The sequence below is a fragment of the Taeniopygia guttata genome, chromosome 8, assembly GCF_048771995.1.
Source record: "Taeniopygia guttata chromosome 8, bTaeGut7.mat, whole genome shotgun sequence".
In the NCBI taxonomy this organism is placed as follows: Eukaryota; Metazoa; Chordata; class Aves; order Passeriformes; family Estrildidae; genus Taeniopygia; species Taeniopygia guttata.
In genome coordinates this window covers 29,651,039-29,676,212 of record NC_133033.1, presented here as the reverse complement: position 1 = coordinate 29,676,212, position 25,174 = coordinate 29,651,039, and the positions used below count along the sequence as shown (strand labels likewise).

The following is a 25,174-nucleotide window of genomic DNA, read 5'->3' as shown; positions in this document are numbered from 1 at the left end:
GATTCTGAGGCAATTTTGTGTGTCAGCCAGGCCCCAGTCAATTCTCTGAGTGTTCTCCCTCAAAGCCATGCTGGTAATCAGGGCATGTATCCCATCAAAGGAATACTGAGGGGGAGCCAAATAAAAATGTCACGTACCTGTTCTCAAATTGTACAACTGTGGGGTTATTTGACTTTATCGTGGGTTTTTTTAATCCATTTTAAGATTTTTGTGGGGTGGGTCTAGTGGTTCCTGTGGATCATCCCATCTCTAGCAGAACCAGCTACACCCACACAAACCCAGTGCTCCCAAGGGGTTCCCATCACCTTTCCTGGGGCGCACACGAGTGGAAGGTGCTGGGAAAACCTGGGGGAAAAGAATCTGCAACTGCTTAACCTGAACTAATCCACCTTCCTCACCCAGGTGCACTTGGCAGAGCTGAAACCTTAACTTGTCCTTGTCTTCTCTTGAACTCGCTCTAGGTATCAAACTGGTTTGGAAATAAGAGAATCCGGTACAAGAAGAACATAGGTAAATTTCAAGAGGAAGCCAATATTTATGCTGCCAAAACGGCTGTCACGGCTACCAATGTGTCAGCCCATGGAAGCCAGGCTAACTCACCCTCAACTCCCAATTCAGCTGGTTAGTTTTTATTTTTCTTTTATTTTGGGTTGTTAGTGTTCGGGTTTTTGTTCGTTCTCCCCTCTCCCTCTAGTCTCTCTCTTGTTTTCTCCTTTTGGTTATTTCAGCCTTTATTCTCTGGGTCTGGTTTGCTCATTTTCGTGGTCTTAAAAAAAAAAAAAAAAAAAAACCAAAAGAGGGAAACAGGTTTGATTTGATGGGTTTTTTGGGGAGGCGGGTTGCTTTATTTTCTTTGCTTTTTTTCCTCCCTATTTTCTCCTTTTTTTCCCTCTTCCCCTTCCCTGTTCTGTTTTTTGTTGGAAAAAACAATGTGATCAGACCATGTGACTGGTGGTGCTGTGGTGGGGGTTATATGCATGGATGGTAAACACAAGACCAGAAAAGTGGACCACGAAGCGTTGCTGAGATTGCTTGCATTTTGGGGGGAGAAAAAAAAAAAGTAATAGAAAAGTTATTGTGTAATGATTTTATTTCACTGGGGCTGAAAGCATGAGTGATCCTAATGGACAAACCCCAGCATTTCTGAGATGTCCTAGCTCATGCCATTTTGGGGGTTGTTTTGGGTGAATTTTTGTCCTTTGATTTTCATTCTCTTGTGGTTATCTCTTTGATTGCTTACATGACAGTGTCTGGATCACCTGCAAGAGTGTGCTCTGTGTGAATTTTATTTTCCCTTTTTGTCAGTGCAATCCAGAGAAATCCATGGGTCGTTCTCTTCCCTTTCCCCTTTTCCTTCCCATTTGCTGTGGTTTCCATTTGTTTGTTTTGAGAGTCAAAGGCACAGAGCACTTTGCCCAGATTTCAACTCCTCTGCTAGAGAATGATGCTCAGTTCATGCCCGGTGCCTGCTGCAAGGTTGGCCAACCCAAAAATGACCAGGGGCTGCTGATCCAAGAGCAAAATTTGGTTTTGTTTACAAGGAGAGGAAAAAGGAATAACTTCATGGGTGCCATATACTTTGTAATCCATGCAAATATCAGTGTGCTTGTTTTCTTTTTAGGGGTGGGAGGGAAGGTGGGAATGTGCCACTCTTGAGCCTTTGAGCTGAGAGTCTGCTCATGGTGCCCTTCTCTGGGGATGTGATGCTTGATGCTATCAGAGGGGCAGGAAGGGGGCAAAGAGGATGGTGGGCAGCAGGATGTTACACAGGCCATGCAGATGCTGCCTGCCATCAGCACATGCTTCTGTAGTGAGCACAACCCTGCTTCTGTAGGTACCAGAGGAATCACACGCCAGAAACACCCCTGGCTCTGGAGGATTTGAGTGGAAGGTGGAGAGCCAGGGGTCAAACAAAAGGAGGAAGCAGTGACATGGGTCTCTGGCCAGGACAGTCTCTCCCACCTCTTCCTCACCTAGGGCTGTCTGCTGTGGCTCAGGTGCTCTGAGGGCTTAGGTGGGTGCAGCAGAGCTCTGCAGAGACAGTTTGCTGGAGTTTTGTTTAATTCTTTTTGATTTGGGGATTTTTGTTCCCTCTCGTTATCTCAACTGATGAAGATTTAACTGCATTTTCAAAAATGTATTTCTGTCCAAAGAGCTCACACAAAATACCTGGGCAGGTGGCCTTTCCTGATGTTAACACCCCCTACAGAAAAGGCTGGAGGGAATTCTGCTGGAGAGGGAAGAATTCTGTGTGTCAGGGGAGAGACCTGCTGCCCACATCAGTCCGGACCAAAGAAATGCAGCTTTCCTTCTTTTCCTCTCTCTTCAGCTGGAGTCAGATCCAAAGGTCTGCAATAGCAAGGGAAGAGCTTCAGATTGCCTGAGCGGGTTTGGATCTGTGCTGCACATAGGAGAAAAAGCATTTCCTCAGTGCCTGACCTGTTAAATAGTGCTCCAGAGCAAGGCTGTTTCCTTGCCTTCCCCACAGGCACTAACACGGTTGTTTCAGAGATAAATTGGCCAGTGCCCTGCAGTAAGCAGCTGAGATAATCCCTGGATAACACTGCGCTTTCAGGAAAGGACAAACAGTCCTGTTATTAACAGGGAAAACTTGAGCTCCTGGGTCCTCTTTGTGGCTCACTTGTCTGCAGTCTGGAGTCATTGACCTCTTTTCACACGCCTGAAGTGTCAGCGGTGCTAAAGCAGTGCAAGGGGAGCTTGCAGGCCACAGAGATCCTTCTTCTGCTTAGAAATAAAGTGTTCCTAACCTGGCCCAGGTCCCACAACCCTGCCTGGAATGCTGCAACAGTGGCAGAGCAGCAGGGAGGCCCTGGTTGCTCTGGGTCAGCTTGCAGAGGTGGTGAGTTTGGGTGTCCTTGTAGGTCCTCTCCTGAGAAGACAGCTGGAATTGCATGGGATTTTTATCTCCTGACAGTTGAGATCCTCCCAGCTGAACCACGCAGATGTAACAGCTCAGTCAAGCATCCCTGCATTGTCACATTTTGGGACAAAGACACTTCCTGAGGACACCATGTGATCTCCCCTGCTTCAAGTTGTCCTGTAGGTCCCAGCAGCAAGAAGCACACCTGGACATGTTAGGTCTGAGATACCTGTCAGAAAGATTGGGATAATTGTGTCCAGGACCATGAGCCATCAGACGTGCTGAATTCTCCAGGGAGGATCATGGAAGCCAGTGAAGAGGTGAAGAACTAAGATGGCCAATGCCTCTCCTTTTGCACTGTGGACTTCTTTCTGTTCCCAGATCATTGGCTGAGAGTTTGGTGAGGAAGTAGCCTGAACAAAGATAGGACTTTCTATCTTAGGAGTTTGTAGGACTTCCTGGTTTAAATACATTATAGGGCATGTGGAAAGAAAGTAAGCAGAGGCAGGTCATGAGAAAGAAATGACCAGCAGTGCAGTCCCTGGAGGGCTGTGATGTTGGGAGACGAGGTGGAACTGGATGCAGTGGGACCTGGGACAGGAACTAAATTCATTTCTGCTGTGGCTGCGCAGGCCCATCTGTTCTGTCATTGATGCCCATGTTACTGGAGATCGGTGAATGGCTACAGTCAGTCAAAGAGATTGGCCACACATTGACAAGGGCAAGGATTGCATCTGTCTGGCCATCTGGCACGTTCAGAGCAGGGTCCCCCATCCTCAGTCACCCAGGCCTGAATGTCAAACACCTTTTCATCCGGAATACGCGCGGTTGGGCTTTATTGGCCAGATGTTCAAATAAGCTGAGAAGTCTGGCTCGTTTGGGCTAACAACTCCCCATCCTCACTTTGATTTCCTGGACAATCTCAGCACAGAAACCACATGGCAAATGAAAGCTGTTTTATGTGGGCAGACCCTTTTGCCAGCTAGAGTCCTCAAGGGCCGCACACAGGTGATAGCATCCAGTGAAATCTTGAATGCAGAGCAGCCAAAATTGTCCTGAGCTGGTTTTTTTTTACCTGCTTATCCTGGAAATGTACTTCATCGGGCACAGGTGTCTCCTCTGCCTTCCTCCATTTGTATCCAGAACATACCACTAGAGAGGACTCTGCTTCAGCAGAGACTGTTCTGGTCATGCCTTCAAAGTCCTCAATGTTTGGCAAGGGAAAATGAACAAATGTCCTACTGGATCATCCCTGGATTTTGGACCTGCTAAGGAGCTACATAGTCCATCACCACATTCTTCCCTCATTTTTGGCCACAAAAAGTCACTGGAAGTATGAATCTTGTGCTCTCAATGCGTGTGTGTCATTGCTGTTGACTTCAACCAGGAATCTTGTAGACGTGGCCAAAGTCACTACAGAGGTTCAGTGTGCTGGATTTCTCTTGCTGGTGGTAGGTGGAATGAGGCAGCAGATGAGGATGGCTTGATTTCAGCTCCAGTGAACACCACTACCCTGTTTGTTTATTCATGGTACCATTTGAATTGTCATGTATTTAGAGAAAAGTACTTACTAGGAGTGCTCAAAAATTGGAGGTGGAAGTGGAGACTCTCAGAACACAGAAGACATCTGAGAAGCTGGAGAAGAAGCTCTCTGAAGAGCTGGAAAAGTGGTGCAAGAAATACCAGCAGTCAAGTTTGTGAAGATTTTTGAAATGGAGGCAAATTTGAGGTGGGCTTTGCTCATCAGAGGTGTTAGGGATGGAAGAAATCTCTTAGAAGGTTTTGATGTAGGCTTTCACCCAGGGGAAGATTTGACTGCCAGAGTTTGCTCAGACATTGCCAGCATTCTTTCTAAAGCAGGTGCTGCCCTGATAGAAACTCAAAACCAAGTAATACTGGGGATTGGTCCTGGTTTTAAAAAAGATGTCTGGATGCTGAAGATGAGACACTCTTCCACACTGCTGCAAGTCGTGGGTTTTCTGATAAGTTTTTTTATCTACCCACAATAATTCCAGGGACTTCCCACGCCAAGATCAGAGTGCTTTCCTTCTGGGCTCACAGGCTCAAAGATGAGCTTCTCTCATTCACAACCTCAGTTCCTGAGGAGCCCCAGACTACCAAAAAAGCCTGTGGTGCATTCAGGAAAAGAACCTTTCAGAGGGGCAGGTTAGATTTACAGTGAGGCCTCCTTTAGTGGAAGGACTTGACTTGGATTCCTGGATCTCTGTGGAGTCTTAAATTTTCAGGGCTCTTCACACCCCTCTCCCAGCTGGGTGCATCAGCCCCTCTTAGCTGTGTGTCAGACTTGGGGCCGCTGTGATTTCGGGGCGTGGTGAGTGCGCAGCCAGCCGAGTGCTGAAGCAGCAGCGCAATTACAGCTCTGATCCAAATGCATCCATACATGCGGGGCCATTGGTATGCGCATATTTATCTCTGCATCCACATCAGCAGCAAGACATATTTACCGTTTAGATATGCACATATATTGTAAAAACACCCCTTGCCAATAGCAGTGTATATCTTGTAAGTGACATTTCCAGCGCTCCTCATGATTTCCGAGACACCGTCGCTCTTCAGAACTAGAGTTTGTGGCTGTTTGTTTGTTTTTATTTCCTCCCTCCCAGTCTCAATTTTATGGGCAGGTTTGTTAAGTTTCAATAAAATATCAGTTAAGTTTATGGCATTTTTATTTGTTATTGTTGTTGTAATTTTCTTTTGGTAGGGGAAGGTGGGATGAAATGTTGCTCAGCTGGGGGCAGAGAGATAGCAGTGCCATGCCAGGTGCTTAGGGATTCCGGAGTCTTCTCTCCAGCTCTGCCACTGATCATTTCTGTGATCTCAAAGATTTCTGCTCACCTCAAAAGAGGAGGGAAATATTCTCTGCTTCTTTTGAGGGGTAGCTGCAGAGTCTTTTGATTCTCAGCCACTGTGGGAGGACAAAGCTGTGTTACTGCCCTCTGCTTTTACGAGGCAATCACTCAGAAAACAGGGTCGGAAGCATCTTTGTGTGTGTGAAACGTGCCCATCTTCACGCTTAAAGTTGAGCACTGTCAGGGTGGGCTGGCCCCAGTCTGCCAACTCATTTCTCTAGGTTTCTTGCCTTTAAAATGGCAAAGTAACCTGGGAGGTCGGGAAGTGACAGGAGCCCTTTGCCAGCTGAGCAGAGGAGGTGATGGTTACAGCTGCCTCCTGACTAGTCCCGGTTATTTTACACAGCGCTGTGGGATTGCTCTCTGGAACAGGCTGGGCAGGTTGACAGTGAGCACAGACAATGAGCTATTCCTGGCTTCACAGAGCACCAGTGGGAGGGTCCTGATCCAAGACTCACTGTGCTCAAGATGAGTCTTTCTCTTGACTGTCTTGGGTGCTGTATCTAGCAGTGATGTTTCTGCTTTCCTTGGATTCTGAGAACTGCCAGCGCCTGACAAAAGAGCTGGTCACTAAGATAGCAGCAGAGAATGTAGTGAACACGAAGCTGTCAGCATAGACCTCCCACCTGCTCCCTGACCTGTGTCAGATGTGACTTCCTTCAAGGAGCCTTCCTGGTCCAGAGCGCAACTGGGGTCTGTCCCTGTTTATTCCCTGTCTAGGGGAGGGGGATTGCCAGGCATTTCCCAGAGCATACGCATGAGCCATAGTTGGGCAATTCCACCAGGACTGTGGTTGCCAGTCTTCCAAGTTGGAAATGGCAGTGTAGATGATGAGAGTATATATTTGGGACTGGAGCTGAAAGCGTAGCTGACCTGGGCCCCTGAAGTCTCTCCTTTCCAAGGCTAACGTCATGTATAACTAAACCTTGCACGTTGAGCTGTCTCACACTTAATGCGCTGATCTGCACGATAAATTCTGAAATAATCCCATAAAACCTTTTTATTTATTTTTAACCCCCTTGCTGCCTTCCCTGCCTTACAGTTACATGATGGGTTTGTTTCTTCTGTTCAGTGGTTGAGGAAGTGCTCAGATATCTCAAAGCTGGAAGCATAAAACTTTCATTTCTGCAAAGGCAGGATTTATTTTTTCTTTTCATTTGTGATTTTTTTTTTTCTCCTGATCCCACCCAGTTGTCTTTACTGTTACAATTTTTTAGCGTAACATTGACGGCTGGTGCATGCAGTGGGGAATTTGCTTACAAGAGCTTGTTCTTCTGGGGCAGCTGGCCCAGGAGGGCTGTGACACCCTTGTGTTCTCTCACGGGCCATCACAATGAAAGACTTTTGCCAGTGTGATGGGCACTGGGAGTCTAACCCAGGTGCCTTCACATTTTTGTGAGCCTTTGCTCCTGGTGCTCTGCAGTTCCCACCAGTGATGGGTTCCTGATATCCTGAAGGCAAACCCCATGCACCACTCCCTCACAGAGCCCCACATGGCTCAGCCAAAGCTCCAGCCATGGGGCTGGATGGGCTCTGGATGTCTCACCCTGCAGGGAGCAGTATGGGCTAGGATTACCCACCCTGTCTGAGCTGCTCAGCATGGGCTTGGTTCACCTGCTGCAAAGGCTTCTGCTCTTGATAGCAGGGCTTGTCTGGGTAATTCTGATCTCCAGTGCAGTCTGCTGGGTGGACACCTCCAACAACGAGATCCTTCAGAGCTGTTTGAAGGATTCTGATGCTGTCTGAGTCCTCCAGGCTGTGCTTTGTTTGCCTCAGTCAAAAGCATGAAGAATCCTTCCTCCAGCTGAGGAGCTGTTGAAGAATGTTCTTGGCATTGAGCTGTAACAACATGTGGCTTTGAATAACCTCAAGAGTGCATCTTTTTTTTTTTTTTTTTTTTGGCTTGCTCTGTTCTTCATACTACTAACCTGACTGTGTGTTTTGTTTTTGTGGTTGCTTTGCATGTTGTTCCTTCCTCTTGGCTGAGAGTCATGGGGTGGATCTTTTTCCTTTCTGTGATTCAGGTGCCTCACTCTTTCCTTTCCAGGTTCTTCCAGTTCTTTTAACATGTCAAACTCTGGAGATTTGTTCATGAGCGTGCAGTCTCTCAATGGGGATTCTTACCAAGGGGCCCAGGTTGGAGCCAACGTGCAGTCACAGGTAGGGACCCATCCGATGTACTGCCAGTGAATGCATTAGTGTTGGAGGAGCCTTTGATTGTATTGGCACTTCTCCCTCCCGTCTGAAAAGAGCAAATCTCAACCAGCACAAATCAACCAACCAACACTTAAAAAAAAGGCAAACCAAACCAAAAAACCAACCGACAAAAAAAAAAAAAAAAAAAGAAAAAGGCAACAGGAGCAACCACCAAAAAAAGAAAAAACAAAAAAAAAAAAAACAAACAAAAAAACAATCCAAAAGAAACCAAAACCAAACACCCAACCAAACCAACAACCATGGTCTTGAGGAGACTTGCCCACACTTTGTGAATGCATTTGGCTCTGGCTTGATAGTCATACTAAGAGGAGAGAAGGTGTAGAAGAATAGGCACAAAGTCAAGCAAAAGCAGCTCAGGTTTAGGTTCTTCTTGCTTTATTCTTCCAAGGGAATGGGCCAGATGTCTGGACTGGTGTCTCATTTTTCAAGACTTCCACTTACTCCTTTGATGCCAAGCTAGGTGTCTGCTGAAAGGCAATAAATGTTCAAATATGTAGATTTTTTTTTAAATTTATTTTTTTACAATTAAAAGCCACCCTTGACCAACTCCCCAGAGCACAGGCACTCACACCACCCCTGTACATGCCAGGAGGAGAGAGCAAGGGAGCTTTGAGCAGCAATGCTGAAACGTCAACCCATGCTTGGGGCCAAAAGAAAGAATTTAAAATAGCCATGATCTCACTCAGCTCTCCCACCTCCCATCCGATGTCCAGACATGCCATGAGTCCCCTCTCATGCATGTGAGGCTCTGTTCTGTGCTGAGAGACAACAGCCACTCTGACACTTCTGCATTGGGCAAGGAGAACTCTCTAAAGCTGAGGCTGCTCCCCCATGGGGTTGGACGTGGAGCACACATCATCCATGGGCGGTGAGACGTGCTCACCATGTGTGCTGGGCTGGGGGTGTGAGGGAGAGGAACAGGGCACCCAGAGGAGAGCTGCTGGTGCCTTTGCCATGGTAGGTATATTTCCTTTCTGGGCCCTTCACTCTGGAGGCATTCATCCAACTCCAAAGATCTCCTTCTGCTGCCGTGAGCAGTGCTTGGGGTCAGGGGTGGAACGGGGTAGGGGTAGGAAGGTGGGTCCTTAGAGGAGATGGAGGAGATGGCTGCAACGACATGCTCCAGGAGATGCCGCCCCACATTGTCTTGCTGTTGTCCCTCCCCACTCTTTCTGTCAAAGGACATGGGACCAAGGAGAGTGTGACAGGGCTGCCGAGGCGGGCAGGGGATGGTGAGGGAGACAGGAGAGGTCCTCTGGTTCATTTCTCTCCACAAGACCAGCTGCGGTTCTCTTTTATCCCTCTTCGAATGTGTACCTTTATTTTTATTACGGTGATGACCACGATCATTGTTATTCTGGTTTGTTTGCTTTTATCTTGCCAAAGATGAACGGAAGCAGCTTTGGCCACTAACCTTTCCTTCCCTCTAATTTGTGTCTTTGTTGTCGTTGGTCTGTTTAGGTGGATACCCTTCGCCATGTTATCAGCCAGACAGGAGGATACAGTGACGGACTCGCAGCAAGTCAGATGTATAGTCCGCAGGGCATCAGTGTAAGAAAAAAAAATGGGCTTGGGTTCTGGTCTTTGGGGGTTTTTTCCTTTCATTTTTGTTCTCTCACTACCAATTATTTCAAAGCCATAGGGCTCAGAATGCCACTTAGTAGGACTTGTCTTTGCTTTTACGGTCACCTAGTTTATTGCTTCTGTATCGGTCACGCCAGCGGCGGAGCTTTGCCCACAAAAAAAGTGGCGGCAGGGCAGGCTGCGTGCAGGCAGCTGGCGTCTCGGACTGTCACAGCCCATCAGCGTTCGCCCGGCACCTGCGGCCACGCGCGCTCGGCCCAGAGGAGCTGCTAAACAGGTGACACCTCGTGCAGCCATGGTGGGGAATGTCACCGCAAACGCCCCGGCCCAGAGGTGGCTCCATCCCGGTGGCACCATCCTGGAGCGCCCAGCTAAAAATAACCCATCCCTGGCCAGGGTCCGAGAGCGCAGCGGCGATGGGGTTGGTGGCAACGGCGGTTGCGAATAAAAGGAGGAAAATAACCCACAAAGCCAACCAACATCAACCCAAGAAAACCTCGCCCAAGCGGGCTGGGGGAGGATGCGAGGGGGAGGGCGGTCTCTGGAGCATCTTCTCCTTGTTCTTGGGTGCGCTGGCGGGTTCTGACTAGCATGAAAATTCGTAGCGACAAGCTGTGTCGCACAGGGGGAAATCGATCAGACACACACAAGGAGAACCCAGTGTAGATTCGGGACAGCAATCCAACTTCATTTCTCAGATCAATCGTCCGCCATCTCAGCGGCAGTGACAGCAAGCTGGGAGAGGAGGGCAGCCTGGAAAAGGAGGCTGTGAGCGCTGAGTGGGTGGTGGCAGTGGTGTCTGGGGTGGCACAGAGGAGGGGGCAGCTGCCCTGGACATGGGGATGCTGATGGTTGAGATAGGGTGGTCTTGAACTGGTCAGAGAGGTGATGATCCTCTGGGTGGGATGGTGGTCCTGCAGCCAAGACCCCAGCATGGCACCATCACCAGCCAGTCCCATCACTCTCCAGTGCGCTGGGCCATTTGTCACCTGGCGTGTGACCATCTTGCGGGACGGTCACCACCAGTATGCAGAGAGGGCACAAGGAGAGGGGTGCCCTGGGACAGGGGGCTCTGCTCCCCTCTCCTGCAGGCGCTGGGGCTTAGTGGGCGGCTTGACGTCAGGAGGCAGAGGCAGGGAGGATTTGTGAAGTAATGTAATTGAACATGTGCAGATAATTATGTCTCATTACATAAGCCCCTTGCAAAAACAGCACTTGGAAATGCCACATGAAAGAGCCTATCGTTCTGCATTAATTTCTCCGTGTGCTGAATTTATTCCCTTTCTGGCTTTTTAATACTTGGAGAGTAAATGAATCGCAGGCTGATCATGATAAGAGATGATACTTTTGTATAAATTAAAATACCCCCAAGGAAAGAGGCTGAGCTGATTACAGTTGCAGTTGGCTTGGAAAATAACAGTGGGCTGGGTCAAGCCAAAATTTGAGGGGGAGAGTTGCTGCCAGGGATTTTGAGGCAGGGAGGGGGTGATTGGGGAGAGAAGAAGGAAAAGAGAGCGAAAACTCAAAAGCTGAATAGGACAAGGAGAGCTGTGCTGGTGTTTCTGGCTGTGGTTCTCTGTAGAAGAACCAATGTTCCCGTGAATAGCAATGAGAGCTGGTAAACTGAGAGTAGCAGGGGCTTGGCAGTTCCCTCTGTGTGTCCCAAACAGAGACCTGGCATGTTTGGCATCTGATGTCTTCTCAGGCTGGTTTTCAGGGAGGGCAAGAGCCCAAACTGGCCCATATTGGATGTTGTCAAAAGAGGGGCAGGTTGGCAAAGGGACTGCACTGTGTGGGTGACTCAATTCCCCATAAAGCTGTGGTAGGCATGGGAAATGAGGCAGGGAGTCCAGAGCTGAGCAGACCATTTAGGAAGCATCTTCTGGATTGCCTGTTTGTTTCCCCTGTATCCCAGCCAGTGTGCTCCAGCCTGATTGTCACTTAATGTCTTCCCATTCGGTGAGGTCCCTTGATGGATCCCAGTTTGTCCACCCTGAGGTGCTGCTGCCCTTTTGGAAGCATTGGTGCTGGGGAAGTCCTCAGTGCAGGCAGGGTGACTGTCTCCAACAGGCAGGGCTTCCCTGCCTTTCCCTGAACCCTTTCATGCCGAGGAGGGGCAGCAGAATGCGGAGCAGAGCTGATTGTGACATGGAAAGCTGCCGTCCCCACATCACCCGAGCGTCCCCGCGAGCTGCTGGAAGGAGATGAGCCGAAACCCAGTCAAGAGCCCTGTCACAACGATGTCTGCACGGGGCTGAGGTGAAGCCATCCCTGGAGCCCGTCAGCACCGGGAAGTCAGCGGCAGGTTGCCCAGCTCCACTGCTGGAAACCTTGGCAGGGCAGACAACGCTCGGGGTTTGCCTTCCTTGATGGAGGATGAATTTTTAAACACGTGTAAGTTGTGACAGCTGAGAAGAGGGATCTACCCAAAGCCCAGTTCCCTGCTGCTGTGGCTGACAGGCTGCTCTGCCAGGAAGGAAGGGCTGGAGTCGGTTCTGCATCGTTAGCAGGATAATGGGCAATGTCCCAGCCATCGCCAGCGCTGCGACCCGCAGCTGAGGCAGGGGGAGAGCAGAGCCTTCTCCTCCACAGGTGGGGACTGCACTGGTCCCAGCAAGGGATGAGGACGCTCTGACAGTGGAGGGATGGTGGAGAGAAGCTGTCCCGTGGATACCCAGCCTTGGGTCACACTGAGAAGAAGCAGGGACCTCCTCTCCTTTCAGGAGGTTTGGGGGGTGAGCCCTTCTGGCAGACTTTGAGGCTGTAGGTTTTTGCACCATGAGGTGAGACTTGTTAAGTGTCTGGGCTGTCTGGGCAGTATTTATTCATGAGGGGTCCACATGTGTATCCAGGAGAAAATCCCAAAACCAGGGATTTCAAAGCATTTAGGAAAGCCCAGGTTCTATTGGGTTCCAGTAGAAGTTGGATGTTTATTGCCACAGACCTCTAGAGGGTCCTACCCCAAAACATCACCTTTCCTGCCACTGGCCTATGGCTGTAAATCTCTCAAGTGTTCTCCTTCCCCCATATGCTAATGAATGAGTGAACTGTAGTCATCTTAAAGCCCTTTCAGAAATTTGGTTTTGGACTTAATTTAATTTACAGATGATTTAAACGTGTGAAATTACAAGTTGTTCTTAAAGTTCATCAGAAAGTGAAGGTTTTGATTTAAAACTGCTGCTGTGCAGATGTGTGCCTGTTCACAGAGCAGTGTGTGTGTCACCTGGATGGGGGTGGCCAGTGGCAGGTGTGACAGGGAGTTTTGGATCCACTCTCATGAGCAAGGATTGGTAGAGGAAGAAGCTGAGAGCTCCTTACTTGACCTGAGATCTTTTGTTCTAAAAAGTTGAGCCTTGGGAAAGAAGTTGTTGCTCTGTTCCTCAGCCAGCTGCAGTTCACCATCATGGTCACGTTTTGGTTCATGTTCATGACCACCAGCTGGGATTGGCCTGGCAGGACTTCAGTGCACAGGTTCCATCTATTTGGGATGCCTTGGTGTGTTCTGATGGCCGGGGGTGCCTGGCCATGACCCTTGGGAAGGGATGTCCTGACCAGGCTGGATTCTCTGCTGTGTGTTAAGTCCTTCAGTGCATATTGTAAGGAGGCCCTGATAAAAGCTCTTACAAGCTCAGAGGTCTGAAAAGGCGTTGAGGCTGCTCTGTCAGACTGGGGGGTAGCTGGTGTGTTTGGAGACTGACCTGATGCCCTGTGCCGTTGTTGGTGGGACAGGGATTTGGTCACAGGAGGTGGGGTGCTGAGACAGCCTCCTTGCTAAGCAGAAGGCGCCTTTAAAAATTGGCAGAAAGTCATCTCCCAGCCCCATGTAGGAGGCCCGGGCAGGGAGCCAGCCAGACTTGCTGGAGGTGACAAAAATGCTGAGACCTGTGGAACTGGGCATCAAAACCAGTTGCTTCAGCAGTCTTTCACTGGGGCTCCATTTTTGGACAGTCTCCAAGGCTTTGCCTGTGCTTTGGCACCAGAAGGTGACATCTGAAGAGGTGTCCTGGAGACCACTGCTCTGTCTTTGGCATCTGCCCCTCCTGAAGAAGTCACAGCCATGTGCAGGGGCTCTGCAAGGAGGAGCAGCCTCCTCAAAAGATTCCATTGTCTTTGAGGGAGATCCCGACTGATTTACTACAGTCAAACCCCAGGGGATCTCCTTGCTTGGAAGAGGTAGAGCCATCTGGGTGGAACTGGATGAATCCCACATGTGGCTTGGTCCATGCAGCGGTGGAGTGAACTCCAGGATGAGTGGGGATGGGGCCTGCATGCCCTCTGCCTGGGGAAGGATCCAACCTCTTCATGGAGAACTTTTCCGTACCAAAGGATGGTGTGAAGGTGTCACAGCCAACCTTGGGTCCTCCTTTCTATCACTTGACCCACAACTTACCAGGCCACACTGGCTTCTCCCCAACATTCCCTCGACTTCCCACTGGATGCCACCAAGGTTGTATTCAGCCACACAAATTCCTGAAGCACGGGAGGGCTCATTCCCAGTGCGCAGTACCTTCCAAGGATTTTGGGTGCTGAACGTGAAGCCGCCGCTCGGTCGCTTCTGCGGCTGGCAGGCAAAAGCCTCGCTAAAAATAGTTGAGCACAATAGGGCCAGAGCCCTGCTCCACATGGCCCCCGCCGCTCTCCCCCCTCCTGCTCGCCGTAACGACCCTGCAAACACTAAATGGCATCTGAGTGCATTAAGCAGCAAACTCTCCGGTGACATAGCAATTACGGCTCTGAAATAGATTTGGTGCGTCACGGAAGATAAGGGTTTTGAAAGTTTCTGTTGTGATTATAGCTTGTAACTCCAACAAATAACAGGCTTGGTAATAAGAGGCTGCCAGCACAGCTATTGTGGTTCTCTCTCACTGATGGCACGTAAATTGCTATTAATGTCCTAAGTGTACTTGAATATGCCAGTCTCGGGGCGGCGGAGTTGGCTCTGTGTCTCTCTTTACGCGGCCTGTCATTGTCGGGCTGATAATCTACGGTAATTGCTGCCTCTTGCAGCAGTCCAAGATGTGTAAGGGTGGATATTGCCTCTTGGGGAGCGCAGGGATGGGGGGTCAGGGCCTGGCTGTGGGTGGGAGCTGGTGGGGGCAGTGGGAATGGGGCACACGGGGCTGGTGATGCTCGTGCATCATCTGGTGTCACACTTGCACGCAAGGTGGAGCGGAGTGGGGTTTGCTGGCCTGTGAGCCAGCTGAGGTTGTGATTCCTGCTTTCCTTGCTGTTGCCTGAACCCCTCTGCTGCCTTGCACATATAGCAGAGCACACGGGCACAGCAAGGGGTGTGCACACACCTCTGGTCTTGTTTGCTCTGCGTGTGTCCCGCTGTGAGGTGGTGTGTCTCCTCAAGTGTGGGTTCTCATGCCTGTCAGCTCTTTGCTCCCAGCCCAGCAGCCTCTCAGGCAGGCAGGAGCTGGGCAGCAGCACCTTGGTGATGCCCTAAGGAGCTGGAACAGAGGTTAGATGGAGTTAAGAGGAATAAAGTGGATATTTACATTAAAGTGCCTTCAAAGGCCACACCCTGGCAGTACTGGCGCCACAGTCATGGCCAAGATGGAAGCAAAAGAGAGCTTGGTCACAAGATCTCACATTTTTATAAGTTTTAGTCCATTTGCATACAGGAGTTAACTATCCAATTAATAGCTTCAAGTTATGAAGTTTCATCCTCCTTGCTTGTTTGCCCACCCTCCTCTTCTCATGTTGATTATGCTTTGGGCCTGAAGTTTGAAGAGATTGTCCTTCAGTCTCCAGCTAGAACAGGAATGTTTTGTCTTCACCACCCTGTGAAAAAGATCCCAGTAACACTTAACATAAAGCTAAAAGCTGCACACCAAAGCAGAACAGAAAAATATAAAACCTGAGGTATCCTTGGGGTGGGGAGTTTTCCTACCCTCAGCCCTCTGGGGTGTGCAGGGTCCCAGCTGGCCCTGGATGATGCGGCAGGCAGTGGGACAGGCAGCCAGAGTGGGCAAAGCAGCCCGGGCGTGTCTAAAGCGGGACAGCGCCTGCTGCCAACTGGAGCCTGGGCAGAGCTTGGGAAGGATTAATTTGCCAAGCACTGAATCAATGTCAGAGCAAGCAGAGGAGGTTGGGTGTGACATCTGCTCCTCTCCGAAGGGGATGGCAGCGGCAGAGGAGCAGCTTCTGTGCGCTGCCGGCTCCTGCCCGCGGCAGCCGGGGCCCTCCAGTAGCTCAGCTCTGGAGTGCCTGGAGAATTTGGCTCTGCATCTGTTTTTAGGAGAAGAAACAAGTTGTCTGCCATGGTTTGCTGCATGAACCCTCAGATGGGATATAGTGTTGGCACCTCTGTCGAGCTGTGGCTCGGTTTCCCTCGATGAGGCGGGGATGTGGAGCTTTTCCGGGGAACACGGCACAGCTCAGCAGTTCCATGGGACCTATTGCTTGTTCTGCATATTCATAGCACTTGGGTTCAGGTAACATTCAGGCTGCTGATTCTGAAGTGTTTGTTATTTTATTTCTTCCATATGAGGAAGAGTTATAATCAGGAAGAGTTATGATCAGGTTAAAAAACCCCAAACAACCAGAGCTCGGGGTTCTGGAGAAATATGTTGGTTTTTTTTTAGGGATGGACTTTCCGTGAGCGCTTGCACTTTATCAAAATCTGTTTTCAGCAGAAATGTTTCTGCTCTGTGATGGAGCCTGATGGAGCCCTGTAGTCTGGGGTGGGATGGGGGAGTCAGAGGGGACATCTCTGCCTCCTACACCAATCCCAGCTGAGAGAGAAGCGGGGACGAGGTGAGGTGGATGGGTGCCTTGTGTAGGGCTGCCTGTGCCTTGCCATCGGGTGAGTGACTGACGTCTCTGTGTGTCCCTTCCTTCAGGCTAATGGAGGTTGGCAAGACGCTACTACCCCATCGTCGGTGACCTCCCCCACAGAAGGCCCTGGCAGCGTTCACTCTGATACCTCCAACTGATCTCCCAGCAAATTGCATCCCTGGCTGAGCCGGCCCCGGCGGGGGCGGGAGAGGAGGGGCCTCTCCTAACACCGCAGCAGTCAGACTGGAGGTGAACCCAATCAGCACACACAAGAAGACTCCTTCTCTTCTCTTCTCTTCGTCGGGATGCTTTTTTCAGCCAATCTGGACACTTCTTTATACTCTCTTCCCTTTCTTTTCTGGGTAGAAGCCGCTCTCCCCCTCCCCACCACCGCCACAACACCGTTCCCTTCCCCTCCCCGCTTCCCACCCGAGGTAGAAGGATTTTAAGGAGGAAAAGCAAAAATCCACCACCACCACCACCATGCAAACCACCCCCAGAGCAGTGTACAGCCTCATGCTGGGTGTCTTTCTGAGGGGCTACAAATGTACCTCAGTCACGTATCGCTCCCTCCTAGCAGGCAGCCCCTGCCCCCTTCCTTTCATGCTACCTCTCGTAGGGAATTGCCACCGTGGGGAATCTGCTCCTGCCTCATCTCTGCAGCTTCCCGCACTCAGCCCTGCCCCGGGGAGCTGTCCCTGGGCTGCTGCAGGGACAGGGCAGGTGGCACAGCCCCCGTGCACGTAGGAGGAGCCAGCGTGCTCCCCCTTGCTTCCAAAAGGTACCGTTCCCATTGCCAGCCCTGGGGAAACTTCCAGTGCCAGCCCTACTCGGCCATGCATCCCTCCTGCTGGCTGCTGTGATCTGGATGAGCCCTGCAACCCTGCTGTCCTGCCTGCCTGTTGCTGGAGAGAAGAGGAGGGAACGAAGGGAGGCAGAGGCAGGTGAGATAATACAGATAACACCTCCACGGAGCTGTGTGGGATCAGGCATGGATGGCTGATGGGGCACCAGCAGTTCTCTCAGAGGCTGGAGAGGCTGGTGGTGGAGTTCTGCTCAGGGCAGTGCCACGGGGTGTTGGCTCCTGTTTACAGGAGGAGCTGGGTTCCCCAGTTCAGGCAGCACCCACAGAGGTTTGTGCCACCCCCTGCATTCCCAAAGCCCTGCCAAGCCAGCAGTGAGGGATGGGCAGCAGAATGCCAGGGGCTGGAGGTGCTGGGGTGAGTCTCGGGTGCTTTTGGCAGCTCTTCACACCACAGGTTTGCTCTGTAGGACGGGTGGCTGCCCCTCTGGGGGATGTCTGGGTGCTGAAGCTGCTGGTTTTACCCCAGGAGTTACCTGGGCAGTGGCCATGGAAGGACTCACGGGACTTTCTGCCCGGCTTTTCTGGTCCACTCTTGGGACAAGCAGTGGCGGCTGGCAAGCGAGGCTTCATCCTGCCCCTTCAGGCTGGTGCTGGGAGGATGTGGCTTTCATGGAAGAGCAGGAAGAGGCAGCACCAGTTTCCCTGGGCAGCGGGCTGAGCTTTGTGCCAGGGTGGGACTTCTGGCCATCGGTTCTTTCAGCGGGCTCGAGGAGGCCACACAAAGCCCCTGGGTGTGGTGGGGACTGGTGTGGGTGCAGGATGTCTGGCACCTGGTGATGGATCCCAGGATCCCCTGGGATCAACACCTCACGCTGTTGAATGTCCGTGCCCACCCTGCTCGTGCCGGTCTCGAGATGGGAATTTCCAGCACAGAGCAGCATTAACCAGAAACCATTTAAAATTAGAGCTCTGCCAAAAATGCTTCCACCCATCTGCTGGAAAAAGGTGGAAGCATTTCACCGGTCCTGCAGGGCACGGTAGTGGTGTGGCTACAGCTCCAGCACGCTGTCACCTTGCAGCACAGGGGTGTCGTGTGTCCAGCAGTGACACTTCTGCTCCTTCTGCATCTGTGCCAGGAGTGGGGACCCTGTGGGCAGAGCAGGATGTGGCATGAGGGGCCCAGGGCTGCCTCCCAGCTGTGTGGTAAGAGCATGGAGAAGGTTGTTTTCCTGCAAGGACAGCCGGGAGGTGCTGCCCACCTTCCCACTTTCCTCCTCGTCTTCCCGTGGCTTCCCTCAGCGCTGCCTTTTCTCCACTTCCAGATGATTTTACGTGAGCCTGTCCTGGCAGAGCGTTGCAGGGACACAGGACTGGGTCAGGCCTGTCCTGCTGAGCCCCAGCAGTGCTGTACCTGCGGGAATGGGCTGGGAATGAGCCAAACCACGGCCTGCTGGAGCCAGCTGCCCCTGCCCTGCTGCTCCCCCTCGCTCCTCACGGTACTTTGCAAATCCCCTCCTGGGTTCCCCACTTGGTCCCTCCACTTCGTGTTGGCGTAGCTGCTCGCTTGCCTTTTTCTTTGCCATTTTTTTTTTTTAAATTTTTGGGTTTTGTTTCTCCTCCCCATTCTCCTCCCCTGCTCCAGCCCCGAGTGTTGTGGGGTTATTTTCTCTTCCTTTTTTTTTTTTTTATTATTATTTCTCTTTTCTGCCCAGAAAAACCTGACTTCGATACCAAAAAAAAAAAACAAAACAAAACAAAAAAAAACATAAAAAAACACAAACAAAAAAAAACCTGCAGAAACTCAAAAAAAATAAAAATTAAAAAAAAATCACAAAAAAAACTCGATGATTCTTTCAGCTTTATTAACATTTTCCATTGTTTCTTGCGATTTGTGTCTCGTTCTTTGTAGTATTGATGATAACGAACATTTGATAATGAATGTTCTTGTATATTCAGATAAAGGAGAAAAAAAAAACCAAAAACGCAGTCGGAATTTAATAGTGTTTATAATAAAAGAATAAAAAATGACCCTCTTAGCACGCAAAATTGAACAGGGGGAAGGTCCCATCCCTGTTCTTCCTGTGGCAACAAGCGCTTCATTCCTGTATAGTTTATAACATCAAACTACCTACATTCATCCTCCTTTTTTTTTGTTTGTTTGTTTTTTCCCATGGTTTGGTTTTTTTTCCATTTTCTCGCATTTGTGAATTAGTTCAAGAATGCTAGAAAAGTGTAGAGTTGTGCACACTCATTTCTTCTTACACAATGTTTAAAAAGTGACGGTAATTCATTTTGTAAAACTTTAAAAAGAAAAAAAATGGTTGGAATAGTGAGCATTAATAGGTACAGTCTAACACTTTATGTTTCTTAACGTTGAGACCCAGAAATGAACCTTTTTGTTGGGTTGTTTTTTTTTTTTTTTTTGCCTTGTTTGGGATGGGGGGGAGGGGGCTTTGATGATGATGATGATGATGATGATGATAATGATGATGATGATGATGATGATGCTGAGTTTATTTTGACCTGTCCGAGACGATGGCCTTGCCACCTCCCGTGTGCTTTTGAGCTGTGACCAGAGTGATGTGAAAAGTGATGGTGGTGTTTTTGGGGGAGCCATTTCTCCCCACTCCTTTCAGATCCCAGCTCCAGGAGATCCTCGTGTGGCTGCCCTGGGGCTGAGCAGTGGGATCACATCTCTGGAAAGAGATGGAATTATGGAATTCCGAGGGGTTTTGGGGAGGAGGTGGGGGGAGTCAAGCCCTGAGCCCCGCTGTGGGTCTCCATTCTGGGGGTGTTGCTGAGCTGCCTGGAAATGTTGAAAGGGCAGGAATCCGTCCCAAAATGTGTGCGTCTTGGTTCTCTTCCCTGAATCCCCATGTCCCAAAACTGAGGGATTCAGGGTGAGGAATGTTCCAGCCTCATCTCGCCCACGGACCTTGCTGGGATGAGGTCTCAGCGACAGGGGGTGGCCAGAACGTCCCCAAATCCAGCCCCAAATCCCCGTGGCTGCACAGTGGGGTTCAGGGAGAAGCGCTGAGGAAGGTGCTGGTTGGCATCACTTTGGTTTTCTCCTAAAATGTTTTCCTGCTCCTCCCAAAAAAGCACTGAGCTTTTCACATCACTGACCGGTTTAGGGTTTGGGGTGTTCCTTTTAATCCCAAGGTTTCCTGGAGTCCTTTTGTTTTCGTACACCTTTATTATTATTATTATTTTATTATTATTAAGAGGATGTAAATCAGACATTGCCGGGGGGGTTGGTTTTGTCGGTTTGCTTTTTTTGTTCTTGCAAAGCCCTTTCTATCCCTTGTAAAGGTGATCCAGTTCGGAGTTGCTTTTTCTTTTCTATTTTTTTTTCTCCCCATCTTTTTATTTTTTCTCTTCTTAATGGATTCCAAATATTAAAAAAAAAAAAAGAAAAAAAAGAAAAAAAAAAAGAAAAACCCTTTAAAAAAAAGGAAAAAAAAAAAAAAGACTCTCTGTTCCAACCTGGTTTTGAAACTTTTCTGCTTCTGTAAAGAAAAAAAAGGCCTCTGTCTTTCTGATCCCAATTGAAACTTTTATGTTCTATGACGATACTAACAAGGTGTAGGTTTTACAGTTTCCTGATTTGTACTGGTAATGCATATTCCAAATAAATAGTTTCTTTTGTTGCAAAAAAAAAAAAAAATCAAAAAAAACCAAAACCCTGAAACCAAACCTGGTGTATTTTTTGGGGAGGAAAAAGAAGAAAACGAGATACACTGGGGGTTTCCCCAGGAGGTGCAGGAAGGGTTTGGGGTGCAGAGGTGGGAGTGGACAAAGGCAATAAATACCCTGGTGCTGGGATGGTGTGAGCCAGAGGGATGTGATTTGGGATTCTGCCTCAGTTTCCCTGGGCACACAGAGGCAGGTGCTCCTGGACATGTGGCCAATGCCAAAAAAAAAAAAAAAAGCAAAACAAAACAAAAAACCAAACACCAAAAACCCCACCAAAAAACACATCCAAACAAAACAGAAACTAAACAAAAATACAAAAAAAAAAAATTCCTTTACTGCTTTTTTGGACTTTTTAAATGCACTGCTTTCCAAATAAAGCTAGAAATGGGATATCCTTTATCACACCAAGGTGTGGGGCAGGACGGGGGGGCAGGGGAAGGCTTGATAGCCTCTCCTGTTTTCCTGGGGTGGACGTTATTTTAAAAAAGGGGAAAAAAAATCAAAACCGTTTCTGGGAAGAAAAAAGTAATTTTCAATTAAAAAATAATTTGTAATTTTAAAAACAGCCCGTGCATCGGACGAAAAGCAGGACAGCTCTGCCTTGTGCAGAGAGATTTTGGGTGGAATAGGGGGTGGCTGGATGTGTGCCACAATCACCCCGAGCAGAGGGGAAGAATCCCTGGCCATGAATCCCCCGGGAAGGCAGAGCTGGATGCTGATGCTGGTGCTCCCCCATGGATTTCTTGTCAATGATTATTCCATCTCCAGCCTGACCTTTCTCTTCTAAATAACACGGCAATATCAGCCCGGGCCAGCCTCCAGCTCCGGCTGCAAATTAACTGTATCGCTCTCCGGCAGAGCCCCCCGAGCTCCCCGGCACAGCCTGCCCCAGGAATTATCTCGCTCTGCTGATACCAGTTTAAATATCAGCCTGCTCCCAGCTGGTCCCTTCCCAGACCCGCTCATCCCCCTCCAAACTGGGAATAAATGTCAAGTCTGGCCGGGCCCGGCGGTGCTGGAGGGGATGCGCGGATGTTTTTGGGGCTGCCACACGTCCTTTGGGGACCAGGGTGGGCTTGGGCACCTGGCTGCTCGCCCAGCTCATGTCTGGGCCAAAAACAGGCGGGTTTGAGGTGGGAAAAGGGCATTTGCAGCCTCCCAGAGCCAGGCTGGGCGCAGCATCCTCCCTGTCTTCCTGCCGCTATTCCCCCTCGCTCGTGGATGAAAGGGAATTTTCGGTGCCACTGCCCCCAAAACTTCAATGTAAGGGAAACCCACAAACGCCAAACTGGATGATTTGCCTCTTCCTTGCCATCTCCATCCCCCTCTCTGCATCCACACTTTTTTCCTTCTCCCCCTGCCACTCCCTTATCTGTAGGATTTTTTTTCCCCCCCTCTTTCTGTTTCCTTGGTTTCGGGTAACCAAGTTCAGCAAACCCCGAGGTGCAGCTCCTGCACTTTTCCATTTCACGCTGCAATATTTTAGACCCAAAAATCACAGGGAAAAAAGGCACGGCATGCACCGAGACCTGCATAATTCTCCCAGCAGAAGCTCCAAAAGGCTTTTTGGTGAGCAGACAGCAGCGGTTTGGTGGCAAACAGCCCGGGCTGGAGACACACACTCACGTTATTAATAATCCTTCCCTCCTAACCGAGGGGCTGGGAGGTGTTAAAAGTTACAGTTCGCAGTAAAGCCCCGTCTACTGGCAGGAGAATTTAATATACGGCAGAAGTTTCCCCTATAAAAAGCCAGGGTTATGTTTTCCTCCAGTTCACCGGGAGTCTATAACTTACGACCTCCATAAATGTGAGTGGGTCTCACTAGTCAGCCCATCAGTCTTTGGAGTAATTCTGCTTTGTAGTAAAATATTTTATTGTGCCTTGGATGCAGCCAGCCCGCCCTACCCTGCTCGGGGTGGGTGGCTGTCCCCACATCCCTCCTGTGCCAGCACCATGGGGATGGCATGGAGGGCCTAAAAAATAAAATTCCATTTAAAAAAAGGTAATTAAATTAAATTAAATTACAGTGCAGTAAAAGCAAAGAATAAAAGATATTATAAGATTAAAAAAAATGCAGGTAAAATAACATGAATGTAAGATAAATTTAAATTAAACAAAATAAACTCAAACCAAAATAATAAAATTAGAATAGAAACAAAATATCCTTCCCCCCGGGCAAGAGCTGTTGAGAACGTGTGCTGCACCTTTTAATTATTGCTAATGAGGTAGAGTTTTAATCGCTTTAGCGGGGAATTGTGGCATCGCTGTGTGCTGGCAGTGCCGGGGGTTGCGTGGGAAGAGGGAACCCAGGGATAGAGCAGTGTGGGGGGTGCTCGAGGATGAAACCCAGAGGAGGGGGGGCAGATGGATGGCACAAAGGCAGGGCTGGACCAAGCTGAAGCAGAAGAGTAATATACCAAAAAACAGGAAAAAAACCCAAAAAAAACCAAACCACAAAAATTTCCAAAAGGAATCTCATCACTCCCTTACCAAACGCCCCCATCCCGTTGCCTGCAGCCATCGCTGACCCCAGGCAGGGCAGCTGAGGGGCGCAGGGAGAGCCCAGGTAATTAAAAATGCAAATGAGCGCTGGGGCCACACGGCTGCCGGCGCCTTGCGAAGGTGCAAATGACAAAAGGGGTTTTTTGGCCACTCGGAGCGGAGCCGAGTCCCCTGGCTGGGACAGGCTGCGTCTTCCCTCTGCTTCCAGGAACCTCCCGAGCAGAGAAAAGGTGGCAGGAAAAAGGATGGGAGAAAAGGAGGTTCATTAAAAAAAAATAATAAAGAAGTTTTCCCTGATTTTTTTTTGTGTTGGGTTCCTCCCCGCCTTTGTTTTCTTCACAGCGTTTGGTGGGGAAAATGATTCTTTAGATGCAAAAGAAGGAGATATAATCAGAAACAAATAGTTCCTAAAAAACAAATTCCACAGGGGCTAAAGCAACCCGGCCGCCTGCCACAGATCCCTCAGTCCTGCACCGCGCTGCCTTTGTGCCGCTGCCCCAAAAATTCAATGTATGCTTGGAAACACGGCAAAATCCCGGCTGCAACGTGCCCAGCGTGGAGAATAAAGTCAGGACGGTGGCTTTGGGGTGACCCACGTGTGCCGTGTCCACACAACACCCCAAACTGAAGCCGATCTCCCCGGCCCTGCCAAAAACAGGTTTTTGCCCGATTCTCGTGGTTTTAGGGGCAGTTTGGCAGCGACGGCAGCGACCGCGCCAGCGATTCTCGCACTCGCTGACTCAGCTCCAGCACAGCTCCCTTGTCCTCCTGCTAATTAGGCTCCAGCCTCTCATCTCGTTAATAAGCTTCCAGTTCATTTGCATACAAAAAAAAAAAAAAAAAAAAAAAAAAAAAAAAAGAGGGGGGAACAATGAAAGCAAGCAGCTCCTTTTACTTTCAACATGTGGCTAATGCTTATTAAAATATTTAACCTTTTATTACGGCACAGAGGCATCTGTTCCAGCAGATCCCAGGGCTTTTCCTGCCTGCCAGCCTATCCCAGCGACACCGCCCCGCTGCAAGGGACACCTTACGGAGGTCCCCACCCCTGCAAGCCCCCGGGGCCATGGGGGGATGCCGCAAAACACCGGGAATTTCAGCTCCTCACGTCGGTGTCTGTGCTCTGCAGCATTTCCAGAGCCTGGTTGGGGCATTAAGTGGGTAAATCCCATGGAGCAGCCCCAAAATTCGTTGTTTGCAGCTGTTTGATGAACACCTTTCCCAGCTAAACATGAAGGGCCCTGCTAGCGAGCCCCTGCTCCTGTCCAGAGCCCTTTCCCTCTCTGGGATGCCCCCACTGAGACCCCTCCTCTCCTTTTGGGGCTCCTCCTGAGACTCTCTCTTATCAAAACCCACCTCTAGCGAGACTCTTCCCCTCCTACTGAGACCCCCTCTCCTGTTGACCCCTTTTGCCTATTGAAACCCCCCTCTTTCTATCCAGATCTCCCTCTCTTACTGACATCCCCCCCTTCCCTACCAGGACCCCCTCCCTCTCCTGCTGAGCCCCCTCCTCTCCCGTTGCATTTGGGATCCCGGCCCCGCAGGGATGAGCCGTGGTGAAGGTGAAGTTGCTGTCCCAGCTGTGGCCATGCAGGTTGTTTGATGGCAATTAATTAACCCGGGGCTGAGATGTTTGTGAGGGCAGCCCGGGGTGGGTGTGGGCACCGAGGGCTCCCAGCTGCCCGTGGCCAAGAAAAGGGCTCTGATAAATCAACCCTGCTTCCAGAAGTCTGCTGTGCTGAAGGGCTGGCAGCTGCACAGCTGTGACCCCTGCATCCAACAGGAGGCATGAACAGAACCCTCTCTGTGATGGATTTTATGCACATCTGCATGGGT

At 49.9% G+C, this 25,174-nt stretch overlaps 1 protein-coding gene across 3 annotated transcripts in view; it reads left to right on the top strand.

Moving 5' to 3' along the window:
* The window catches only part of PBX1 (PBX homeobox 1), a 129,631-nt gene extending 108,808 nt beyond the window's left edge, over nucleotides 1-20,823 (top strand). For 2 of the 3 annotated variants that reach the window (XM_030279663.4, XM_072932933.1), the window contains exons 6-9: nucleotides 462-621; nucleotides 7,799-7,911; nucleotides 9,430-9,519; nucleotides 16,401-20,823. In XM_030279663.4, coding sequence (XP_030135523.1) covers nucleotides 462-621; nucleotides 7,799-7,911; nucleotides 9,430-9,519; nucleotides 16,401-16,493 — 456 coding nt within the window. In that variant the 3' untranslated portion in view covers nucleotides 16,494-20,823. The remainder of the gene's footprint in view (nucleotides 1-461; nucleotides 622-7,798; nucleotides 7,912-9,429; nucleotides 9,520-16,400) is intronic. The other variant, XM_030279664.4, reaches the window with a different exon arrangement.
* The last annotated feature ends 4,351 nt before the right edge of the window (nucleotides 20,824-25,174 follow it).